The sequence below is a fragment of the Aplidium turbinatum genome, chromosome 6 (assembly GCF_918807975.1).
Source record: "Aplidium turbinatum chromosome 6, kaAplTurb1.1, whole genome shotgun sequence".
In the NCBI taxonomy this organism is placed as follows: domain Eukaryota; kingdom Metazoa; phylum Chordata; class Ascidiacea; order Aplousobranchia; family Polyclinidae; genus Aplidium; species Aplidium turbinatum.
The window spans coordinates 10,478,389-10,500,035 of NC_137477.1; the positions used below are offsets into that span (position 1 = coordinate 10,478,389).

Sequence of the window (21,647 nt, forward strand, 5' to 3'; positions counted from 1 at the left end):
GATTTACACAATTTCGAAGCTTAAGAAGTGATATGACCGTCTTTTCACCCCCCTGTACCCAGAGATGCAGGCTACACAGCCTATAGGCCTACGCTGCAAATACTACGCCGTACACTTGCGGCGTAGACTTTTTGTTTACGCTAACGCTTAGGCTACGGCCACATATTTTGGATAGTTGTCGCTTGAGGCTACGCCGTAAAGTTTTCGCGGTTTTTAGCGTATAGCGTCAACGTATACTTTTTAATGTCTTAGCTGTTGTATGCAGTTTTTTTTTATCAAGCTGCAAAATATTTTTTTTATTAAACACGCCAATACTTTCCAGCGCTGCACTTCAAAGAATGTTTTCAATGTGCAAAGGGAACGTTTAAATATTACGTAACGCTTTTCTTCCAAATTTTTGACCCCCCCTCCCCCATGTAACGCCAACGTAACGCTTTTTTCAATCCCACCCCTCTCCCATGTAACGCTTTTTCACTACGAATTCAGCACAAAAAAACTACCATTCCGTACTCGAAACCGTTACGTAACGTTTTGCTTGAAACCCCTCCCCCCCGATGTGACGCTAACGTAACGCTTTGCATAAACCCCCCTCCCCCTCGAAGGCGTTACGTAATATTTGAACGTTCCCAAAGACATATTGAAGCCAACACGCAGCAAAATCTCAGATGAACACTTTCAGATGCTTGTGTTTCTTCGTGGAAATTCAAAATAAAACTTGTTTGTTTCGAGTGGTTTATAGGCAACCGTGAGAATGTTTGGCACCTAGCAAACAAAATGAGTTTACGCTAATGTATGCGCTGACCCCGCCAACTTTTTTTACAAGTTACATTGACACATAGGCTACCCCGTATTGTTTTGTCGAACGTTTGCGTTTACGCTAACGTCGTCAATATTTTTTGTATACGCATACATCACTGGGAGGTTGTGCGACTGTAGAAATCCAGCTTGAATTGAATTCACTGCAGGCGGATGACATTCTTGTACAAAATTTCAATAAGATAAACTCCATTGCTGAAAATATGAACTAGTGTTTATTTGATATCCTGTTTGGCATTTTTTCAAAGTTCTTTTTTCTGTAGCATACGGTACTTTCAAGAATGAAGATAGCTAGGTTGTGCAATAGCAGCAAGTGTAGGCAGAGCTTTGTTGCAGTTTTATCCATTTTTTACCAAATTTATCACTTATTAATAAAGAAACTTTTGATTTTACAGCGTTTTGCCTATTTGGCATTTTTTTAGGTCATTTGGCATTTTTGACTAGTTGTTTGGCATTTTTTCCATAAGTGAACCTGGCAACCTTGGTTGTGAACTGATCGATCGTCTGAGCGAACGAAAGTTGAGCAAGTGAAAGTGAGTATTCTGAGTAAGTCACAACTGACCTAGCAACATTTCAGCAAGTAGCTGAAGTTGACAAGTGATAATAGTAAAACTAAGCAAGTTCAGTTCAGTTTATTGTTTTGCTGGCAATAAACAAACAAAAAGTACATACAAATTGGGTGTCTAAGCCAAAGCTTGGCATGCCACAAGTCAGCAAAATTAGTTTAACAAGCGATGGCCAAGCAAGCAAATCCCATTTGCTGACTTGGTAATACAGTAGCTAAATGTGTTGTCTGACTTGTCGCATGCCGAGCGGTCTGACGATCGTTCTTTTCAATATTGTAAAAATAAAACGAGTTTTATGGTGTTTTAAATGAAGTGATCATGCTTTCAGAATTTGGATTCTCACAATTATTTATTGAAATTAAATTAAAGTAGGCTACATTTAGCCCAAAATGTTTCCAATCAAAATTGCATTGCTCTTCAGTAATTACGGTAGGTTTGCACGTTGCAAGTCTCGTGTACACATGATGCTATGATGGTAACCATGCTATTGTTAGAGATCTTATTTTATTCTTTTAGATTAAATTTATCTGCTTTCTGATAATAGGCTACCATAACTTAAGGACGTGATAACTTATTTATAAACTTTTCATGAAAATTTTAAATAAATTACCTAGGAGATTAAGTAATTATTTTCTTCCTCTTTTTTCTACAACAAATAAAAGCTATTCAATTCTATGTGCATCACAAGCTAAAAGTGGTCTGTTCAAAACCTTGAATACAGACTTCACAACTTTCTTTCATTTATCTAAGTATCGGTAAGTCTTATTTAGTGTACGACGGTAATGTATGCAGATGTAGGCAGGGGCGCCAGAACGGTTTTTGACTTGGGGGGGGGGGGCAGGATTATGAAAAAAGGGCACTTTTATTGCAGAAAGGGCAATTTTTTTTAAATTTCAAGATAAGATACGGTAGCAATAATGCTCATCCATCAGCTCGTCATCGAGTAATAATACAAGTGTCCGGTATACAAAGAACAATGGCACGGAAGGGCATCATGCTATGCTATAATGATGTAGGCTAGCCTATTGGGATATATACAGAATTTTGTGTGGTGAATAATATTTTGAGGCAGAAATGAAAGATTATAATTAGGCTAAAAGTGAATAGCTGAAATTGTTATATCGTATTGCAAAATGTGCAGTAGCTTACATGATCTTAAAAGGGCACCATTGCCCCCTCTTGCCCTCCCCCCACTTTCGGCACCCCTGGATGTAGGTATTTGATGCATATTCTGAAATAAAAATTGTTGTACTTTGTGAAGTAGTTATATACTCAATTTATTCAAGAGGTAAAGATCCCAAAATATGGATACCAGTAACTAAACTCATGTTCAGCAAGCATTTCAAAAATTGTCCTAAGCCAAGTTGGTCAAGCCAGAATATCTTGATCCATTTTCAAAGTGTTTTTTTTTTGCAAGCTTGAGAAGTTTTGCTTATCTGATTTTTTATTTTTCAGATCATTGTACTTTGCAACTATGGCTGATAATTCATTGTATGTTGGAACATCTATTAGAGGTATACAGACGAAATCGGTTAATCGAATCACCTATTTGTCAGACATTTTGATACGATTATACGATTGATTCGTTTAACCAATTTACTAAAAAAAGGTTTATTGTGAATGGGCGTAATGTTGAGAAGATGTCTGTGCTGACTAGGCTGCAACGCACATTACCACTGATACTTCCTACAACTGTTTACAATTCTGGTTAAACTTTAAAGAATTTCCTAGTTCTGTGTTAACATACCACTACGCTGTATGTCCCAGCCAGCAAAACTGGTCTTTTTTACATTGATTTATTGTCTGCAGACGTTGAAACAATGTAAAAAAGATCAGCTTTGCTGACTGGGAGAACCATCAAAGCATTTTTCTGCAAACTGCAGCAATCGGACTGCAAATCGGCAATCTTTCATATCACCGATCTCTGTGACGTCACAACGCGAACTTTGACGTTGAAGATTTTGAATCAAGCGGGCTATTTTTAGCTCTGTACCAGCTGTGTAGTTTTGAGTATGGAAAAGGGCCTACGAAAATAGTGGTATGGTGGAAAAACACAGCTCACACTCATTGTTTGTTTTGAAATCGCAAAGGGTTTTTTTTCAAGTGTTTTGCCATGTCTGGTAAAATAATTAATTTGCAATGTTCTTCAACTGAACAATACTGCAACAAATGAAATTACGCACTGCATTTCACAACAATAGGTTACTTTTTTTCAGCAATTTAAAAAAAAATTCTCCACAGTTTTCTGGTTTAAACTTTTAGACATTCTTTTCAACACTTCCCTCTCAAGCCGAAATAATTTGTCCATGTCCTTTCCTTGCAAGGCCAGTCGCCGACCGATGACATCAAAAGCATTTAAACTTCTTTATTGGGAAGTGTGATTATTCCTTTTGTGTGCTCTTCTGTTTTAATGAAGCCCAGCTGTGCGAAAATTGGTTCTTTGTAGTGCAATGTCTAGCACATAAGATTATGGCCTTGGATTACAGACACTTGTCTTTGTTTTGATCGCTTGCGTCTGTCTCACCTTTGCTTCATTTCGCCTTTGAACATTGCAGACAATTATGCGAAGCAAAAAAGAGACATTCTCTTTTCGCTAACTGGGTACAATTATTATACGATTAAATGAATGAAGTAGGCAAACTAGAAGCAAATCCTGATGCTTTTATCCGACTTATTCTTTTAAGCGGTATACGGTTAACCGATGTTTTTACTTAACATTAGATTGGATTTGGTTTGGGATTTCAGGTTTTGATTCAAATAAATGATTGATACGTTTAAGCAGTATGATATACTATTAACCGATTTCGTCTGTATATATATAATTTTTGTTGGATATTTTCAGTGCAAACAGCTATATAATTGTTTTTAACTAGGCTACAGTGTTACCTAACATGACTTGTCATTATTTTGCTGGGTGTAGAAAAAATAATTTAACTCTAGTTAGGGATTCATGGCAGATTTACTTTTACATGTTTATCTTTTAAAGTGTGTGATGTTGGCAGTGTTATCAGTACGTTTACAGTAAAACACAAGTTCGGTTTTATGTTGAACATGACTAGTAGCCTACAACAAGTAAATATAAATTATTTACTTAGTATATACTTATATAAATTATTATACTTATATAAAATTTTGAGGAATTTGCATTAGTATGTTGTAATGTAGTAAATATCAATGTAAGTTTAATTTTACAAAAATTCCTTGCCCAGGTATAACCAAAGAAATTGAGATCCCTGTTCCATGGGGAGTTGTTGCAGGTAAAACATATGGAGAATCTTGTAATCCTCCTGTGCTATGTCTTCATGGTTGGCTGGACAACTGCAATACATTTGATACCTTAATACCATTATTACCTAAAGGTGACGATCATTCACTGCACGATTTCTTATGTAATGGAATATTTTTCTTTTTACTGCAAGTCTAAGTAACATGATGCTTGGCTTCATAAACAAAGTACGGCAGAGAAAAGATCAAATAACATGATCCAACTCAATGTACAGTTTTATGTGAAGTTTAAGCAGCATAATACACTATACACTATACAGTCAACTTCGCTTAATTCAGACACTTTGTTTCCGCTCACTTTTGGCCGAATTAAGCGGAGAAACGGCTTTGTCCGAATTAAGCGGAAAATCAATTGTTTGTTTCATGGTATGGATAAAGCTGGGTTTTTTTTTTCGCTGAGACTTTTCGGTCACTTGTCCGAAATGACTTGAAAAAATTCGGTCATTTTTTATTTATTTCGGTCATTTTTAGTCATTTTTGGTTATATATAGTCAATCGACTATAACTTGAGTCAATTGACTATATATTTTTTCGGACATTTTGACCGAATTGACTATATTTTTTTCGGACATTTTGCTAAAAAATTAGTCAATGACCGATAAATGACCGAAAAAAAAAACCCAGGGGTAAAGGCAGACAACGCGTTAAAAATACCGTTCTGTTGTGTAATAAATGAATTGCAGCTGCGCTATACTGCAGTAATTGACACAAATCGCATAAAACTCACAAGAATTATATCTTCTGATTAGTTGTATTGTAGGGGAGAGTGGGGTTAGTTGGAAGGCGGGGTTAGTTGAAAAGTGGTCATTTTTTTAACTCTCGATAACTTTTTTAAATATTTACTGCCAACATGTGAAGTAGTTTATAAAAACACATAATCCATGTTAGTTTCGATTGGTTGAGTCAAGGTATACCTGTTTGGCTGACAATTTTGTATTTTCTTACTTTCGAAGTAAAATTTTTGGCGTATTGAAAATCATCTTATGCGTCGATATCGTTAAAGATAGGCAGAAGTTTTTTGGTGTGTGTCAGCTGTAGGTGTTCTACAACACTAAGAAATAAACAAATTTTAGTCCAACGCACCATGCTTCAATATTTTAAGAAAATAGTTTGTCATATGTTAATGGGGCTAGTTGGAAAATAGTGGGTGGGGTTAGTTGGAAAACGTTTTGATAACGGTATGACTATGTAGTATGATACGAGTACATCGTCGTGGTATGATAATAAGTAGTATAATCTCCAATGTACTTGTTTTAAGCAGACATACATTGTAAAATTTTAATTTGAATAACTTGGAAAGTGCTATATATGCAGCATCACAAGTTTTAACAATGCGTTTATTAAAAAATGTTTTTACGATGATTTGATGTAGAATTCATTGCATTTTGATTTTAAAGCAAGTTAACATATTTGCTTACAACCCCATGTAAATGTTTATTGGTTGAAAAAATTGTATCCAGTTCATTGGTGGGCATCAAACTGACGTTTTTCAACTAACCCCAGGCATGGGGTTAGTTGAAAAATCAATTGTATGTTTGTTTATTTTAAATTTTTATTAAAAGCTTAATTGACTCAATACTTATTTTTGGTTGTATGATAGAGGACACCTTAGGTGATAATTTAAGCCGCTTCAAGTTGTCAGGTTATGCACCAATTGTTTTAAATTTTGCTTTAAAAAAAAATCTTTTCGACTAGCCCCACTCTCCCCTACAGTATTTCGATACCAAGCGATTCAACAAATATATTACTGTGTAACACACACATATAGGGTTGAAATAGTAGGTACAGTAATTCTTCAAATACTGTGTCCTATGTCCGAATTAAGCGGAGAACTATCCAAATTAGCAGGAGTTTTTTATGTGCAAATTTTTACTTTTGTTCCGTTCCCGGGCATTTTGGCCAAATAAAGCGGTTATCCAGTGTCCGAATTATGCGTAGTCATCTGTATTTCCAAAAATGTTTTTGGTTTGGCACACACAGCATATTTCTAAAAGTCCTTTTCATTTGGCACACACAACGTTGAAAAATCCAATTGAAAAGAATATAGTTTTACTAAAGAAAATGCCTCTTGCTTATTTTTGGCAGCATAGTAGAGGCTGTCAACTTCTGACATCTGACAAGGTTAGAACACTGGTTAGAATGCTATCAGAATTCAATCTATTTATTCACTCTTCTTCATTATTCAATTTTTCTTTTTTCAACAAATTTTGTACTGCTAGCCTGGTAATTTTTGTAGTTTTGTTGCGTTGAAATGTTCTAGTTAGAGCTGTAGCTGGTAAATTGTATTATTCAGACAGATTCTATGTTTTTCTTGACTTACCTGGACATGGACGATCATCAGGGATACCAGTTGGCGCCTTCTATTCGTCTTATGACTTCTTGGCACTCATTCATAGAATAGCTGACTGTGAGTAAATTGTGCACCAATTATGTCTTTGGCAATGCATATTGTTTTCTTTGTTAAATTTTGTGTGTAATTTCTCTGGGTTATTGCCAAATCCACTTATTTTGAGCCCTTTGATTTTGTATTGTAATTGTATATATAGTTGCCATGTTTGGTTTGCAATAAATCTTTAGTTGACCTTTAAACAAATTGTGTAATGGTCAATCAAGCAGTCTATGCATCAACCTAAAATATCTTACATAACTATTTTTGAGAAATAGTTAGTCGCTATTGGTTTAGTTTTGCATTAAAGTTCACACAGGCCGATGGCCTTGGAAAAGGTGCACACACTAAAAGTAAAACTGTAGTATATCATCACTGCAGGAGTTTCATTACTTACTAATGGACTTGCAGGATTTTTACAACGCCGATTACACATACGCAGTGTTCAGAGATACTTAACCAATTTGCTAGAATACATTTTTCTGACGTTCATGTCTCCTGATTGATTTTTATGAAGACAAATTTGGATGATGCTATGTGTGATCAGTAATCACTATGTCATATCATCGATAAAATTTCGATTTCGTGGATTGAATATGAACAAATTTCAATTTTTTTCTACAGATTTTTCTTGGCCATTTTTCAGTTTGCTTTCCCACAGTTTAGGTAAGTCCAGCATCTTCCTTAGCAAAAAATGATATTTGAAACGTTTTACTCTCTACTGCTACAATATTTCGTAGCAGAAATTAATGTTTTACCTTGCTTTTTAGTGTATTTTGTACATAATAAACTTGTTGATCATAATAATTTTTCAATACAAGTTTGTAGCTGCTCATACTTTGTGGTGGAAAGCAATGACAAACTTTTTATGTTTAACTGTTGCATATTTCAGGAGGCAATCTCAGTGCGCTGGTAAGAATTGTTTATTCTTTGTTTTGTGACAGTTGTTGTTCATTATACTACAAAAATAAATAATCCGCATTTGATACTGAAAGTTATACCAGTGATTGGGATAATTACTTTAAGCCCATGTGGCTTCAAGGAAGTGAAGTAGACTAATTTTATTAAACCGTCAATCAATGTTTCTTTACCGTCAATATTCTTCACCTCCAACGAAATTTTTCGTTCTACCAATAAAGACCGCTTGTCTGCCATAAAATTTAGTGACATGATTTATCAGTTTTAAGTGCCACTGTGAGAGTCGGTACGGAGGCCGCACGTCTCAACGCTTGGAGGAAAGAATCGAACATGTTCCGTAAAATAATTAGAGAAGGAAACAATATATACAACAAGAAATCAATCAAATCGTGCTCGCAAAACTAAATGACAAAAACATATCCAGTGACTCTCACTAGGACAACACTTGCTGGATAATATAATGTGCTTTGAACTTTAGACTAGAAATGTTTTCAAGTCTTGCCGAAGGTCGTTCCTCGTTCCACCTCGCAGCACTGGAAGCAATCTTTATAAAGACTCTCGGTCCAATCTTATGCCGCCAAAACAAATTGGTTTATGCCTTTCGTTTTTCTTCTACTATAAATACTTCACCATTTTTAGGCTTGTTTTATTCTAACGATTGCTCCTGAAGAGAGTCAGACGAAAACTTGCAGCTTGGAGCTACCATGAGCAACATTCTACTCACAATATTTTTTTTTTATAAAACTACGGTTATCTATTGACTATTATTCATAATTTGTCTTGTAGTGAGATAGCTATCAAATTTGCATTTTCGTTTAGTATGCGGGCACCTTTCCTGAAAAAGTTGACAAACTGATTTTACTGGATTGCGCTGGGATCTATGTCTTACCTCCGGTAAGAAAGTTCACATCCCGCAGACGTTGAATCAATATAACTTGGTTTGCTGAGATAGCACGTTGCTCTAGTAAAGTTTTGTGTTGAAATAAGTTTGAAAAGTAAGAAGTACAAGTTCTTTTGTCTCGTTCATGCAATGTTTACCTTTACCGCATGGTGCGCTCCAGGTTTTTTCACCCGTATTATCAGACATTGCTGATATTGCATCGTATGATCATCGATCAACATGCTCTTTTTATCGTTTCTAGCACTAGTTGCAACGTTCATCTGATGAAAGTTAAAGCAACAACAAACAGGTTGATTTATTGCTTCACTGACGTTTAAATCAACCTGTTTGTTGTGGCTTTCAGTTTCATTTTCATCAGATGAACGTTGCAACTAGTGATAGAAACGATAATTGTTCTGATGAACACCCAAACTTTTCAGTATATATTCATGCTCTTTTTAGTAAGAAACTTTAGAAATATGCAACTGAAATTTTTGTATTCAAACTGACTTCGAAACAAGGTTGAACCGAACGTGGAACATGTATTGTCTTTATCTGGTCACATAGCTAGCAACATAGAACTTTGTCAGGTGGTAAAACAACTAAATTTCATGTGGCTTGTTGTTAGGGTGGTGATGCTGTAATGTTGAGATCCTCTATTGAAAGCTATGCCAAGTTTGAGAAAGAGCTTGGTAGATCTGCGTCATCGTATTCCTATGAGGAAGCTAAACAAAGGTATGTGATCTCTGTTTAGTGTTTATTAGGGTGGTCCAAAAAAAAAATTTGTTGGAAATGTTAATGTCTCACCCTAAAATATTGTTACCATTAATGAGAAAATGACATATGTGAATTTTCATAAAGATTGGTTGATATTTAGAGGTTGCTGCCGAGGTTCAAAGTTTTGTCGTTTACCCCTATAGTTTTTAACGTTTGGAGAGGATATGATACGGTACAGTAGAAAATACGGTACAGTGCCATGTTATATTGCAAGAAAAATACAGTTTAATAATGACTCTATAGTAGACCTCCCCAATCCCCGGACTTTCTTTTGTTTTCATCTATATTGTGACTTTTCTGCATGGGTTTTCAATGCTGATTTCAAAAATATGCATAAAAATTTTTTTCGATCAACGTCTGGGAAGTTATTCGCTGTTGCTTAGCAACAACTTTTCAAAAAAATTACAAAAATCCCCTTTAAAACCCCTTTACTTTTAACCTAGTATGCTGATATCTAGATTATCTGAAAGCATTTCTTCTGCTGAAGAATTAAAAAAAAAATTTATTAAAATTGGACAATCGGTACCAGAGTTATGACCGTTTCAGTACCCAGATTATGCAGTCACGCATGACTGATTTTTGTTAATTTATTGCCAAATGATACTAGAAAAATGGTGAAAGTTGCTGTCAAGGGGTTTTTGGGGGTAAGGAGTTCAAAAAATACATTAAAAAGTGTCTCAGAGCAACAGAAAAAAAGTTATTAAAAAATTGATACGAACAGTCATGCATGAATGATTTTGTCGCTGTCGCTTCATTCCTACAACGAGATGTATTCCTTAGGCACCACAAACGTTAAATGCCTGGAGTCATATACAGTATAACATGGAACCGATCATCTCAATGTAGCTAACATCTGGGTACCCATTGCACTTGATGTTAAAATACACGCTTCATTGCTCGGAAATAGCTCTGATCAAGTGCAAGATGGTCATGGTCCGCCACAATTTCAATAGCATCTCTCACCCAGCATAATGTAGTCTATGTATCTAAATCATGTGGCAAAAAATGGATTAAGTCAGCTGAACTTAACGATAACCTTCTGTAATGCATTTCAGGTTTCACTATTGATCAGTTAGCATTTTCTACTTGTATCTTGTATGATTATATAACGTATTGTATACACCTCTACTGTCTAATATTCCGTGTGTATTCATGTATCCATCATGGAGCTGAGGAAGAGTAAAATGAACAATGGTGGTTTGCTTGGTAATTTGCAGCCTTTAAAACATTTTAAGGAAGGACAATTTAGACCAACTACTGGAGATGTTCTTCAGAAATACATATATCATCTTCAATTAAATCCTCGTAACCACCAGAGTGGGAAGCTCGCAGCTTGGGATACAGCAGTATGTCTAGCAAAAGTATGGCAGCCTGCTTGCATTCCACTGATGACAAAACAAAATATCCAAAACAAAATTATTCGTTTGGTTGATGAATACAAGAAATACAAACATGCCAAAAAGGAATCTGCTGCCTTAATTAAATTTCGAGAAACACTGACAACACGATTTATGATATCTGCTAAGAATGCCAAAAATCTTATTAACAAAAACAAAACATTGCTACCAGAAGGTAAGGCAGAAGGTATACAGTTTCTTAATTACTTGAAACAAACCAACCAGCATCTCTTGGACCCCTTGATAGAAAGAGGTTGAAATGCTTCAAGAATTATGCATTGAAGAATCGAATAAAGGTAATAAAGTATGATGTATATTGTATATGTTTATTCCCAGTATGCTTAACAGCCCAATGATTTTTAAAGTAACATTCCGATTAATTTTTGATACGGATGCATAAACAAGACATTTTTTACAGATAAATGCAGATTCTCAGTGCAGATTCGACTTAATTTATTGGGAAGATGATATCAGAAGATGACGAGGAGAGTAAATGAAGTCCTGAGGTAGATGGCTGAGATTCTGCATTTATCTGTAAAAAATGTCTTGTTTATGCATCCGTATCAAAAATTAATAGGTATGTTACTTTAAAAATCATTGGGCTGTTAAACATACTGGGAACAAACATACATCATACTTTATTCGATTCTTCAATGCATAATTCTTGAAGCGTTTCAACCTCTTTCTATCAAAAGGTCCAAGAGATGCTGGTTGGTTTGTTTCAAGTAATTTAAGAAACTGTATACCTTCTGCCTTACCTTCTGGTAGCAATGTTTTGTTTTTGTTAATAAGATTTTTGGCATTCTTAGCAGATATCATAAATCGTGTTGTCAGTGTTTCTCGAAATTTAATTAAGGCAGCAGATTCCTTTTTGGCATGTTTGTATTTCTTGTATTCATCAACCAAACGAATAATTTTGTTTTGGATATTTTGTTTTGTCATCAGTGGAATGCAAGCAGGCTGCCATACTTTTGCTAGACATACTGCTGTATCCCAAGCTGCGAGCTTCCCACTCTGGTGGTTACGAGGATTTAATTGAAGATGATATATGTATTTCTGAAGAACATCTCCAGTAGTTGGTCTAAATTGTCCTTCCTTAAAATGTTACCAAGCAAACCACCATTGTTCATTTTACTCTTCCTCAGCTCCATGATGGATACATGAATACACAATACACATGGAATATTAGACAGTAGAAGTGTATACAATACGTTATATTCATACAAGATACAAGTAGAAAATGCTAACTGATCAATAGTGATACCTGAAATGCATTACAGAAGGTTATCGTTAAGTTCAGCTGACTTAATCCATTTTTTGCCACATGATTTAGATACATAGACTACATTATGCTGGGTGAGAGATGCTATTGAAATTGTGGCGGACCGTGACCATCTTGCACTTGATCAGAGCTCTTTCCGAGCAATGAAGCGTGTATTTTAACATCAAGTGCAATGGTTACCCAGATGTTAGCTACATTGAGATGATCGGTTCCATGTTATATAATGTATATGACTCCAGGCATTTAACGTTTGTGGTGCCTAAGGAATACATCTCGTTGCAGGAATGAAGCGACAGCAACAAAATCATTCATGCATGACTGTTCGTATCAATTTTTTAATAACTTTTTTTCTGTTGCTCTGAGACACTTTTTAATATATTTTTTGAACTCCTTACCCCCAAAAACCCCTTGACAGCAACTTTCACCATTTTTCTAGTATCATTTGGCAGTAAATTAACAAAAATCAGTCATGCGTGACTGCATAATCTGGGTACTTAAACGGTCATAACTCTGGTACCGATTGTCCAATTTTAATAAATTTTTTTTTTAATTCTTCAGCAGAAGAAATGCTTTCAGATAATCTAGATATCAGCATACTAGGTTAAAAGTAAAGGGGTTTTAAAGGGGATTTTTGTAATTTTTTTGAAAAGTTGTTGCTAAGCAACAGCAAATAACTTCCCAGACGTTGATCAAAAAAAAATTTTATGCATATTTTTGAAATCAGCATTGAAAACCCATGCAGAAAAGTCACAATATAGATGAAAACAAAAGAAAGTCCGGGGATTGGGGAGGTCTACTCTATAGTCTGTTTATAAGCTCATGTGTCTACAGTACCTACTTGTGTTTAAAATGCAGAGACTAAATTTGACATTCAATAACAAGTTTAGAAGACAGTAAATAAACTACATGTACAACTGTACATGATGTAAACTAATATATATATATAGTACATACATAATTATTACTCTCTAAACACTTGGCAGCCTGTTTCACCCTAAAAGGGGGATCATCAGAAGGTCCTTATTCAAATAGATTCTTTTTGAATAAGGACCTTCTGATGATCCTCCTTTTAGGGTGAAACAGGCTGTCAAGGGTTTAGATACTAATAACTATATTTGATTTAATTTGCTCTGCTTGGCTTTTTGCTTGGCATTGAGCACTTTTTATAGTATGAATAGTTTTTATTGTTTAGTACATACATATAGGAATTATTGCGCGAGGGACGAGGGTCTTTCTACTACAATCTGGATATCGGTGATCGGCGGCGCCACGCAAAAGATACTGTTTTTGTTCTTGGTCACATGTGTGTAATGTGTTGTATTCCGTGATCAACGCCACTCCGCGCTCGGCAATGTCATTTACAACCTTCCTTTCACTCACAATTGCTCTCGCTCTTTGATACGCGTCTTTGGTTTCCCAGTTATCTGGGTCTATCTCCAAAAATGATGAAGACAAATTCAGAGCCTTAAAAATCGGTTTGTATTTGATGTAACAAAATCTTCCAAACTTTTGTGTGCAATTTCTTTGGCCAATTACAGCTTTTTTACTAGGCTCTACACCTTCGTCACATGTCTTTACTGCGGTCACCATCTTCCGTTTAGTGTCTGATGATACAGAATTCTCAAAGAATGCCAACGCGATAAGCTCCTCTCCCAGGTACCACAAATGACGCAACATCTTGTTCACTGCAGCCTTCGCCATCTTTGAATGAATATCCTTGTACTGATCGAGTTGTTGAGGAATGCGAGATGGTGCAAGAATCGGCGATGGGGCGACAAACCCAAGCTTTCACGTACAGTCTCACAACAAACACACAGATATTGCGCAAAGTGACATCCTCCCTTTTAGTCAACGTGTACTGTTTTCAGTACATCCAAACTTTGAGTGCATAGATGGCTTTCGCCATTCACCTGGCACAATGAAGGGCACCAGGAGCCATAATTTTGATGGCACGAAGAGGAACTCTACCCAAGAATATGATGGTCAACTCAAGGATCTCTCTGTAGTCGTCACAATGTTGCTGTATTAACAATTTTCATTAACGAAGGTTATTATGGCATCTGCTACGTCTGTTACAAGTGTTACATGCTTTAAGTTTAAAGCCTCTTCGACAGTTCACGCACATTGTACATCATCTTTAGCAATGAATGACCCTTTCATTTGAAAATGCTTGAAGAGTAGAATGTTCGGACCAGTCGAGCGACACATCGCGCTTGAAAATATTGCCTCGAGAACTATCTCGTGAATATGATGACAGCAGGCCAAATACAACAAGTCTTTGGGTTTCAAATAAAATGGTCATTCATTGATTTTGTTACATCAAATACAAACCGATTTTTAAGGCTCTGAGTTTGTCTTCATCATTTTTGGAGATAGACCCAGATAACTGAGAAATCAATGACTCGTATCAAAGAGCGAGAGCAATTGTGAGTGTAATGAAGGTTGTAAATGACATTGCCGAGCGCGGAGTGGCGTTGATCACGGAATACAACACATTACACACATGTGACGAAGAACAAAAACAGTATCTTTTGCGTGTCGTCGCCAGTCACCGATAGACTGTTGTAGAAGACTGTAGTAGAAAACCTGGCTGTACTGTAATAGAACTGACTGTAGTAGGACTGACAGTACTAGACCAGACTGTAGTAGAAAGACCCTCGCGCAATAATTTCTGTGTGTAGCTTATGTACTATGTATATTAGTTTACATCATGTACATTTGTACATGTAGTTCATTTACTGTCTTCTAAAGTTGTTATTGAATGTCAATTTAGTTTCTGAATTTTAAACACAAGTATACAAAGTCGCAGCGGTGGGATAGCGCAGCGGGTAATGCGCTCGCTTTCCAATTATGCAAACCTGGTTCGACTCCCTGCTTATGCTGGTTGTTGACAAACACTGCCCACCTCTACCCAGGGTGTAATATATTGAGTGGGCGTAGTTGCCGAAGAAAAGGCGGCCGAGAGAAAGGAACTGGCCACCCTACTGTCATTAGTGTCAAAGGCTTAGTATAATCAGCACCTTATCTTCTCATCCCCCGATGCTTGGATTCAAGTATGGGACTCACCTTTACCTCATACAAAGTCGCACATTTTGTATATGTAGACACATGAGTTTATAAACAGACTATAGACTAGAGTCATTATTAAACTGTATTTTTCTTGCAATATACCATGGTACTGTACCATATTATATCATATTTGTATCATATCCTCTCCAAACGACAAAACTTTGAACCTCGGTAGCAACCTCTAAATATCAACCAATCTTTATGAAAATTCACTTATGTCATTTTCTCATTAATGGTAACAATATTTTAGGGTGAGACATTAACATTTCCAAAAATTTTTTTTTTGGACCACCCTAGTGTTTATGCATTTTCTAGAGACCCCATTATTCTCATAAAGCGGCAAATTCACACTTGTTGTAAAGAAACGTTGTTATGATGCATGCAAACAATAAATCGAACTGTAACTGGAGGTTTGTTTCAGGTTATTGAAAGCGAATGCGTCGTTGACTAGTCAAAGTGCAGATATACTGCTGGAACGAGGGGTCATCAAGCAAGAAGATGGTAATAACTTAAAACATTGCCCGTTCGACGTGCATGCTTGTTCTTAATTTTAACCGTATTTCGTCTGATAAAAAAATAGTGATGTGGATGAGCATTTTTATGAAGTACAGAACTTGGTTTATCTTACTGCTCACTGCAATCTTATCTTACTGTATCCTTGCTGCCCATTTTAGGCGTACCGTAATCAAAAATCTTGCGTCACTTATCAAGGATCGATTCATCAAGTTAAAGCCACGTTTGATTTGCAGACGTTTTTTCATTAAAGAAGGAATCAAATTTCGTCATCTGATGTACTTGTAAAAGTTAAGAAGTTAGCACCACATTAAACTTCTTTCAGCCAGGATTGAATTGAACTAAAACATGCCAACTAACCTTCTATTCAGAGCAGGACTGTGGGGTCGGGCGAAAAACATACGACTCCCACTCCTCGGTTTATAACACGCCAACTCCGGCTTCAGTGTTGCCAGATTTTTTTTAATATAGTTTTATGACAAACTTTTTTTTTGCATTTTCAAGGTACTTATAAGTATGCGAGGGACATCAGGCATATCTTCCGCAACCCGACAGTTATAAGTGTATCTTCTGGTATAATATTCATGTCCAACATTCGCGCCGAAACGTTGCATTTAGTGTGAGTATCTAATCTTGGAAAGCTGTTATGGACGACTAGCTAGTTTTTGAATCTTTCACTGCATATAAAGGTATTTCCGAAGTACCGTAGCCTATGTGTATATGAAATATGACTTACTATCCTATGTCAATTCGTTTCAGTGCAAGCGAGGGGCCATTTCAGCGCTTAACGGATGAAATAAAAGAGTTGGCAGCCAAAGTTATTCAAGATGGTTTTAATTCGTCTGAGGTGAGTGTTATGTTTAAGGTAAAATCGGGTGATATGTTGATAACTCCCTTGTTAAATAGCTCATTGCATGTAAAGGTCAAGTGTTGCTGAAGGAACAGCTTGCAAAATCGTGATTAGCTTAAGTTTGTTCGTTTGGCAATAAGAGCATTTTTTTCGGTTTTCAGAAATTTCTTACATAGTTTAGTCTTTTTGTCTTGTTTTTTTTTTGACCGAAGTACGTAGTGTTAACGTAATTTTCCCTATGTAGTGCAAGGCGTAGTTTTGTAGGCGTAGTTTTTTGTTTGGATGTGTGTTTGTTTTAGACATGTGGCTCATATTACCCAAAGAAAAATGCAAAGAAATCTACAAGTAAACTCTTCTCTTGACATGACGCCATCTGCTACGTCACAGAAAAGCAAAAAAAAATGAAAACAACATTTGCGTTGTTTGTTTTAAAAACTTCAAGGATAGCAGGGTCATGAAGCAGTGAGCGCAATGGTCTGGCTACAAACGTTGGGCACAATAAGGTTTTCACCTGGTTACCCTGCTTACACTTGCGATAGTGACTAAGTTTATCGACATCATAAATTTATTGTGTTATGTCATTTTACACTGCATGCCTGGCTTGTAAGTAAAATGACATCGTTGTGTGAGTGAATACATTTAATGGTCCATATCACCCATTTCAATAAAAAATAGACGGATGACATCAGACCGCACAGACACTGTCTGCTTTGGAAAGTGCGGGGGGCAACGGATATCTGCAACTGTGAAGATACAGCCTTATCTAAAAAAAGTTATTATTTTTATTAGTCTGTTAAATTAATTACAGTGTTAATGCTGTTTTACTGCAAATTGTTAATATTTTCCAGCACCACTCTTATATTAACGTAGAAGGTATGCATCATGTGCATTTGTGCAATCCAGACAATGTCATCGAACACATCACAACCATGCTTAAACGACCACCAAGATCAGGGTTACTAAAAGAACATTCATCGACCACCTCCAGCTGATGATAACATTAACCGCTGAGAAAGTTGTAGCCTAATTAATTGCCTTCTTTAATAACCACATGACTTCCAATAAACATTAGTCTTTCGTCCAGGGGTGTAGCTGCCCCCTCCGGACTACGCCCCTGCTTATGTCTCTGGATATGCAATCATCTTGTTTTCATAATAATGTATATTAACATTACAACATTGGAAGCAGCTGACAAGACTGTGTGTGTCCTGTAGAATGGTTCCACTCTCGCTGGTTTCAGTTGTTTAATGTGTTGCATCTGTAATTCGTAATATGTTATCACAACAGCGCAAAATAAAATCATCATTAAGCACCTATTTTTGTTCATATTTGCAACTATTTGTCGCTTTCTAATTTTTATATTTTGTACTCTTGTTTCAGTTTTAAAAAAATCGCAAATTGTTCTGACTATATAATTTGCAGACAACTTGCCAGGGTTGTCTGAAACGAATTTCCGATTTTCAATTTGAACAAGTGTTGTAGTCTATAGCCTACTGTGTAAAAATAATCCTCTGCATGACCGTCTTAAGCCTACACCACCTCTTCAAATTTTTCCTGTCGATTAAATTTTAAACAAAGAATTTGTCTGGTTTCAGATTGCAATACTGTAGTCGAAAAATCCCTACATCTCGCAAAAACCCCCATAAAAGCGATAGAATCATGACCCGACTTATTATTCATGTTAAGTTTGCATCAGTTTATTGATTCGTATCAGTGTTGCCAGATTTGTTTGCTTTGTGTAGTTTCTTAGTTTGCCAATGAAGTCAGGCGCTTAACCAACTGACGAGCTATAGAAGCGGATAGAAGACTCCGTACATAGTTGAAAATAGACATGTGTGCATTATATCATTTGCAACATGATGGGTTTAAGCTTAGGCTACATAAACCAATCAATTGCATAGCCTACTTTGAAAACAGAGATACGGTAATTCAGACAGCAATATCCGTCATTTTTACTATTGATACTTCTGCAGACGTTGAATCAATTTGAAAGTGACTGATTTTGCTGTCTGGAAACCTAGCCTACTCCAATTCAATTGGTCTAGTAGTGTAGTGACGCAGCCCAAGAAGGGTTGTAATTTCCACAGCAAAACTCGGAAAATGTGAGTCTCTTACAAGTCAGCAGTTGCCAACTGAGCACATGCCAGTTGAGCAAACAACATTTCAGCAAGTGGCCGAAGTTGGTAAATAATGAACTTGAGTTTGCCATGTCACATACTTGGCATGTCACAAGTTAGCAAATTCAGTTTGGCAAGCGATGACCAAGCAAGTCCGATACTAGCTGAAAATTTCATTTGCTGACTTTGGCAGTAGCTGAAATGCATTTGCTGAGTTGAAGCACTTGCAGAGTTGTCTGGTGGTCCGACCAGAGTGGCCAGATTGGCCTTTTTAAGGCCAAATTTCTCGAATTTGGCCTTTTTTGAAGTCTCTTGGAAATTATACGTTTGGCCTTTTTAATATTTACTCTTCAAAATGCATAATAATCAATATTTCTCATAACTTATATCGTAACCTTACCAGATGAAACCATATTCACCATTGTTCAATACATGTTCTATGCTTGTTCAATAGTCGTAATGTGACGCCGGCGCCGAGTCAGACTGCTCTCACCCGCCAAGGCAGCCAGCAGTGGTGCCAGATGTCACCACTGTAGCGGATTAAAACTCATCCGTTACAATCCTTTTATAATTGCTACCTTTTGGGATACTTTCAGAATTATTTTTGCTACAATTTATTAAAATCCGGTACAAGTCATAAAATATCGATAAATATGAATATTATAGATATTATTTTGGAATTATAATGTCAACGCTCAAAAGTAGTAGCCTAGCCTATACAGAAACGTAACGTGTTCACGTAATGTGCAAGGTGAATATATTGCCAAAGCTAAGCAACATTTCTACAGATGAAAACTAAATAAAATACCAAACTCCTAAAATTGTCTCACTAAATTTGTGCATGAAGTTACTGATTTAGAAAAAATAGCAGAAATTGATCTAAGTTTAACCATAGCGTGTCATGCATCTATTATTCTATTCGCCCAATTGATCACTTTAGTGATGTGGTGAAGTATCATTATCATCATGGTAATATTTTCACTAATTCCTTCTGTAAAAACAAAGCCTACAAACAACACAAATTCAACTATTGGAAGTTGTCATAAGAATTCGTTCTCACCTGTTGGACCACAAAATGTGTTGCAAAGACTTCAAGTGCACTCAGTACTTGAAGTCTTTGTTTTCAACTACACTTTTTGCTGATGACTCAAACTTTCATATGTCAGATAAATGCCTGTCATCTCTCCAAAAAAAATGTCAATAGAGAAATAGAAAAAATTGATGTGTGGATAAAATCCAATAAACTTTCATTAAATTATAGTAAAACTACTTATATGATCCTCTGCAACAAAAAAAGTGCAGCAGAAAATCTTAGTCTGGTAATCAGTGGCCGATCCATCGAAAAGAAGAAATGTATAAACTATCTAGGTGTAACTTTGGATGAGCGATTGACATGGGATAGTCATATTATTAATCTTAGAAAGCAGCTTGCAAAGGTCTGCGGCATAGCATTTAAGCTGAGATACATTGCCCCTTTAACAGTATTACGGGCTTTATATTATGCTTTGTTTCAACCAAGATCCAATACTCGATTATAAATTGGGGAAGAGCAAACTCTACATTGCTTGCTCCACTACAAGTGTTACAAAACAAGTTCATTCAATCCTGCTTATTTTTGCCGAGGTCAACAAATACAACTGTTCTTTATCACCAATTTAATGTGCTCAGAATTGACGATATTATTAAATTAGAAACTGCAAAATTTATGTACAAATATGTGCACAAAATGCTGCCCCGGGCCTTTGCTGGCTGCTTTATTTTTGTAAATGAAATTCACCATCATAAAACCCGTCAGAACCAAAAAAATGATTTATATTTGCCTTCTACAACGTCAAACTCTGGTAAGAAGATGCTATGTTTTAATGGAGTGAAACTATGAAATCAAGTACCAAAAGAAATAAAAGAAAAGTCTTACAATGTTTTTAAATATAAATGTTTATTAAAGAATTTGTACAATGATCACTCCTGAAACGTATCATCCGCTTATTTCTCTACAGAATGTTTTTTTTATGTTGCCCTGTGTTATTCCATTGTTAATGTATTGTTAATTCCATTGTTAATTTTTACAAATTAAAGTGCTGGTATTGTGCTATGTATTATATACCGTATGTGTTAATGTTCTTAATTTTGGGTCTTTTGTTTAAATGTTTGGGTGGCAGCTGACTTTGGTGACCTTTTGGTCTTTCGCTGCCATCCTTGTTGTGCGAATGATTTGTGTTTATTGTGTTTTTGCTTTTTGTGTCTTTCTTTTTCGCCTACAAAACAAAAAATAAACTGAACTGAACTCCAAATATGATTGAATTGCACAAAAGTGCAGGGCCGTAGCCAAGCCGCAGAGCAAGGGAGGCCAACTTTTTTAGGGGGGGCCGAAAAAACGGGAAAGATGGGAAAAATCAATATAATTGTAGCTGTTGCTCGAGAACGTTGGGATTTTGCCAGGGGGGGCGAAATTTTTTTCAGGGGGGTCGAAGGCCCCCAGCTGGCTACGGGCCTGCAACAATGATAATTTGTATATTTCATCAGAAATAATTCGGCCTATTTCTTCTTTTGTTAAAGAGAGGGTTTGGGCTTGTTTTGTTTAACTTCAGCTCGTGTTTAAAATCGCCTTGTTGCACTGGCAAGTGTTGATTGTAATTGTAGCCCTATTTTGTACCGTTTCACATAAAAAATTTTATCTTTTCTATCTCATTTCCAGGTTTTGTGGCTGTGCAAATTAAAGATAGTGACATCCCAACACTGTTTTTGCATATTTTAAACCTTTTGGTTTTGCCATCTTTCCCTTTTGTTGGTG

General features: G+C 36.2%; 1 protein-coding gene across 3 annotated transcripts; it reads left to right on the forward strand.

The window, feature by feature from the left end:
- Positions 1–1,209: 1,209 nt before the first annotated feature.
- LOC145771639 (serine hydrolase-like protein) lies at positions 1,210–19,244 on the forward strand. 3 transcript variants are annotated; one of them, XM_082583364.1, is made up of 12 exons: positions 1,210–1,349; positions 2,838–2,896; positions 4,592–4,741; positions 6,961–7,074; positions 7,678–7,719; positions 7,946–7,965; positions 8,791–8,865; positions 9,480–9,586; positions 15,798–15,877; positions 16,394–16,508; positions 16,649–16,736; positions 17,588–18,385. In XM_082583364.1, the coding sequence occupies exons 2-12, from the start codon at positions 2,857–2,859 to the stop codon at positions 17,729–17,731; spliced, it is 975 nt and encodes a 324-aa protein (XP_082439490.1). In that variant the 5' UTR covers positions 1,210–1,349; positions 2,838–2,856; the 3' UTR covers positions 17,732–18,385. The 3 variants fall into 3 exon arrangements, with proteins under 3 accessions (XP_082439490.1, XP_082439489.1, XP_082439488.1); XM_082583362.1 differs by lacking the exon at positions 1,210–1,349 and adding an exon at positions 1,621–2,137 and having other exon boundaries at positions 17,588–19,242; XM_082583363.1 differs by lacking the exons at positions 1,210–1,349; positions 8,791–8,865 and adding an exon at positions 1,619–2,137 and having other exon boundaries at positions 17,588–19,244.
- The last annotated feature ends 2,403 nt before the right edge of the window (positions 19,245–21,647 follow it).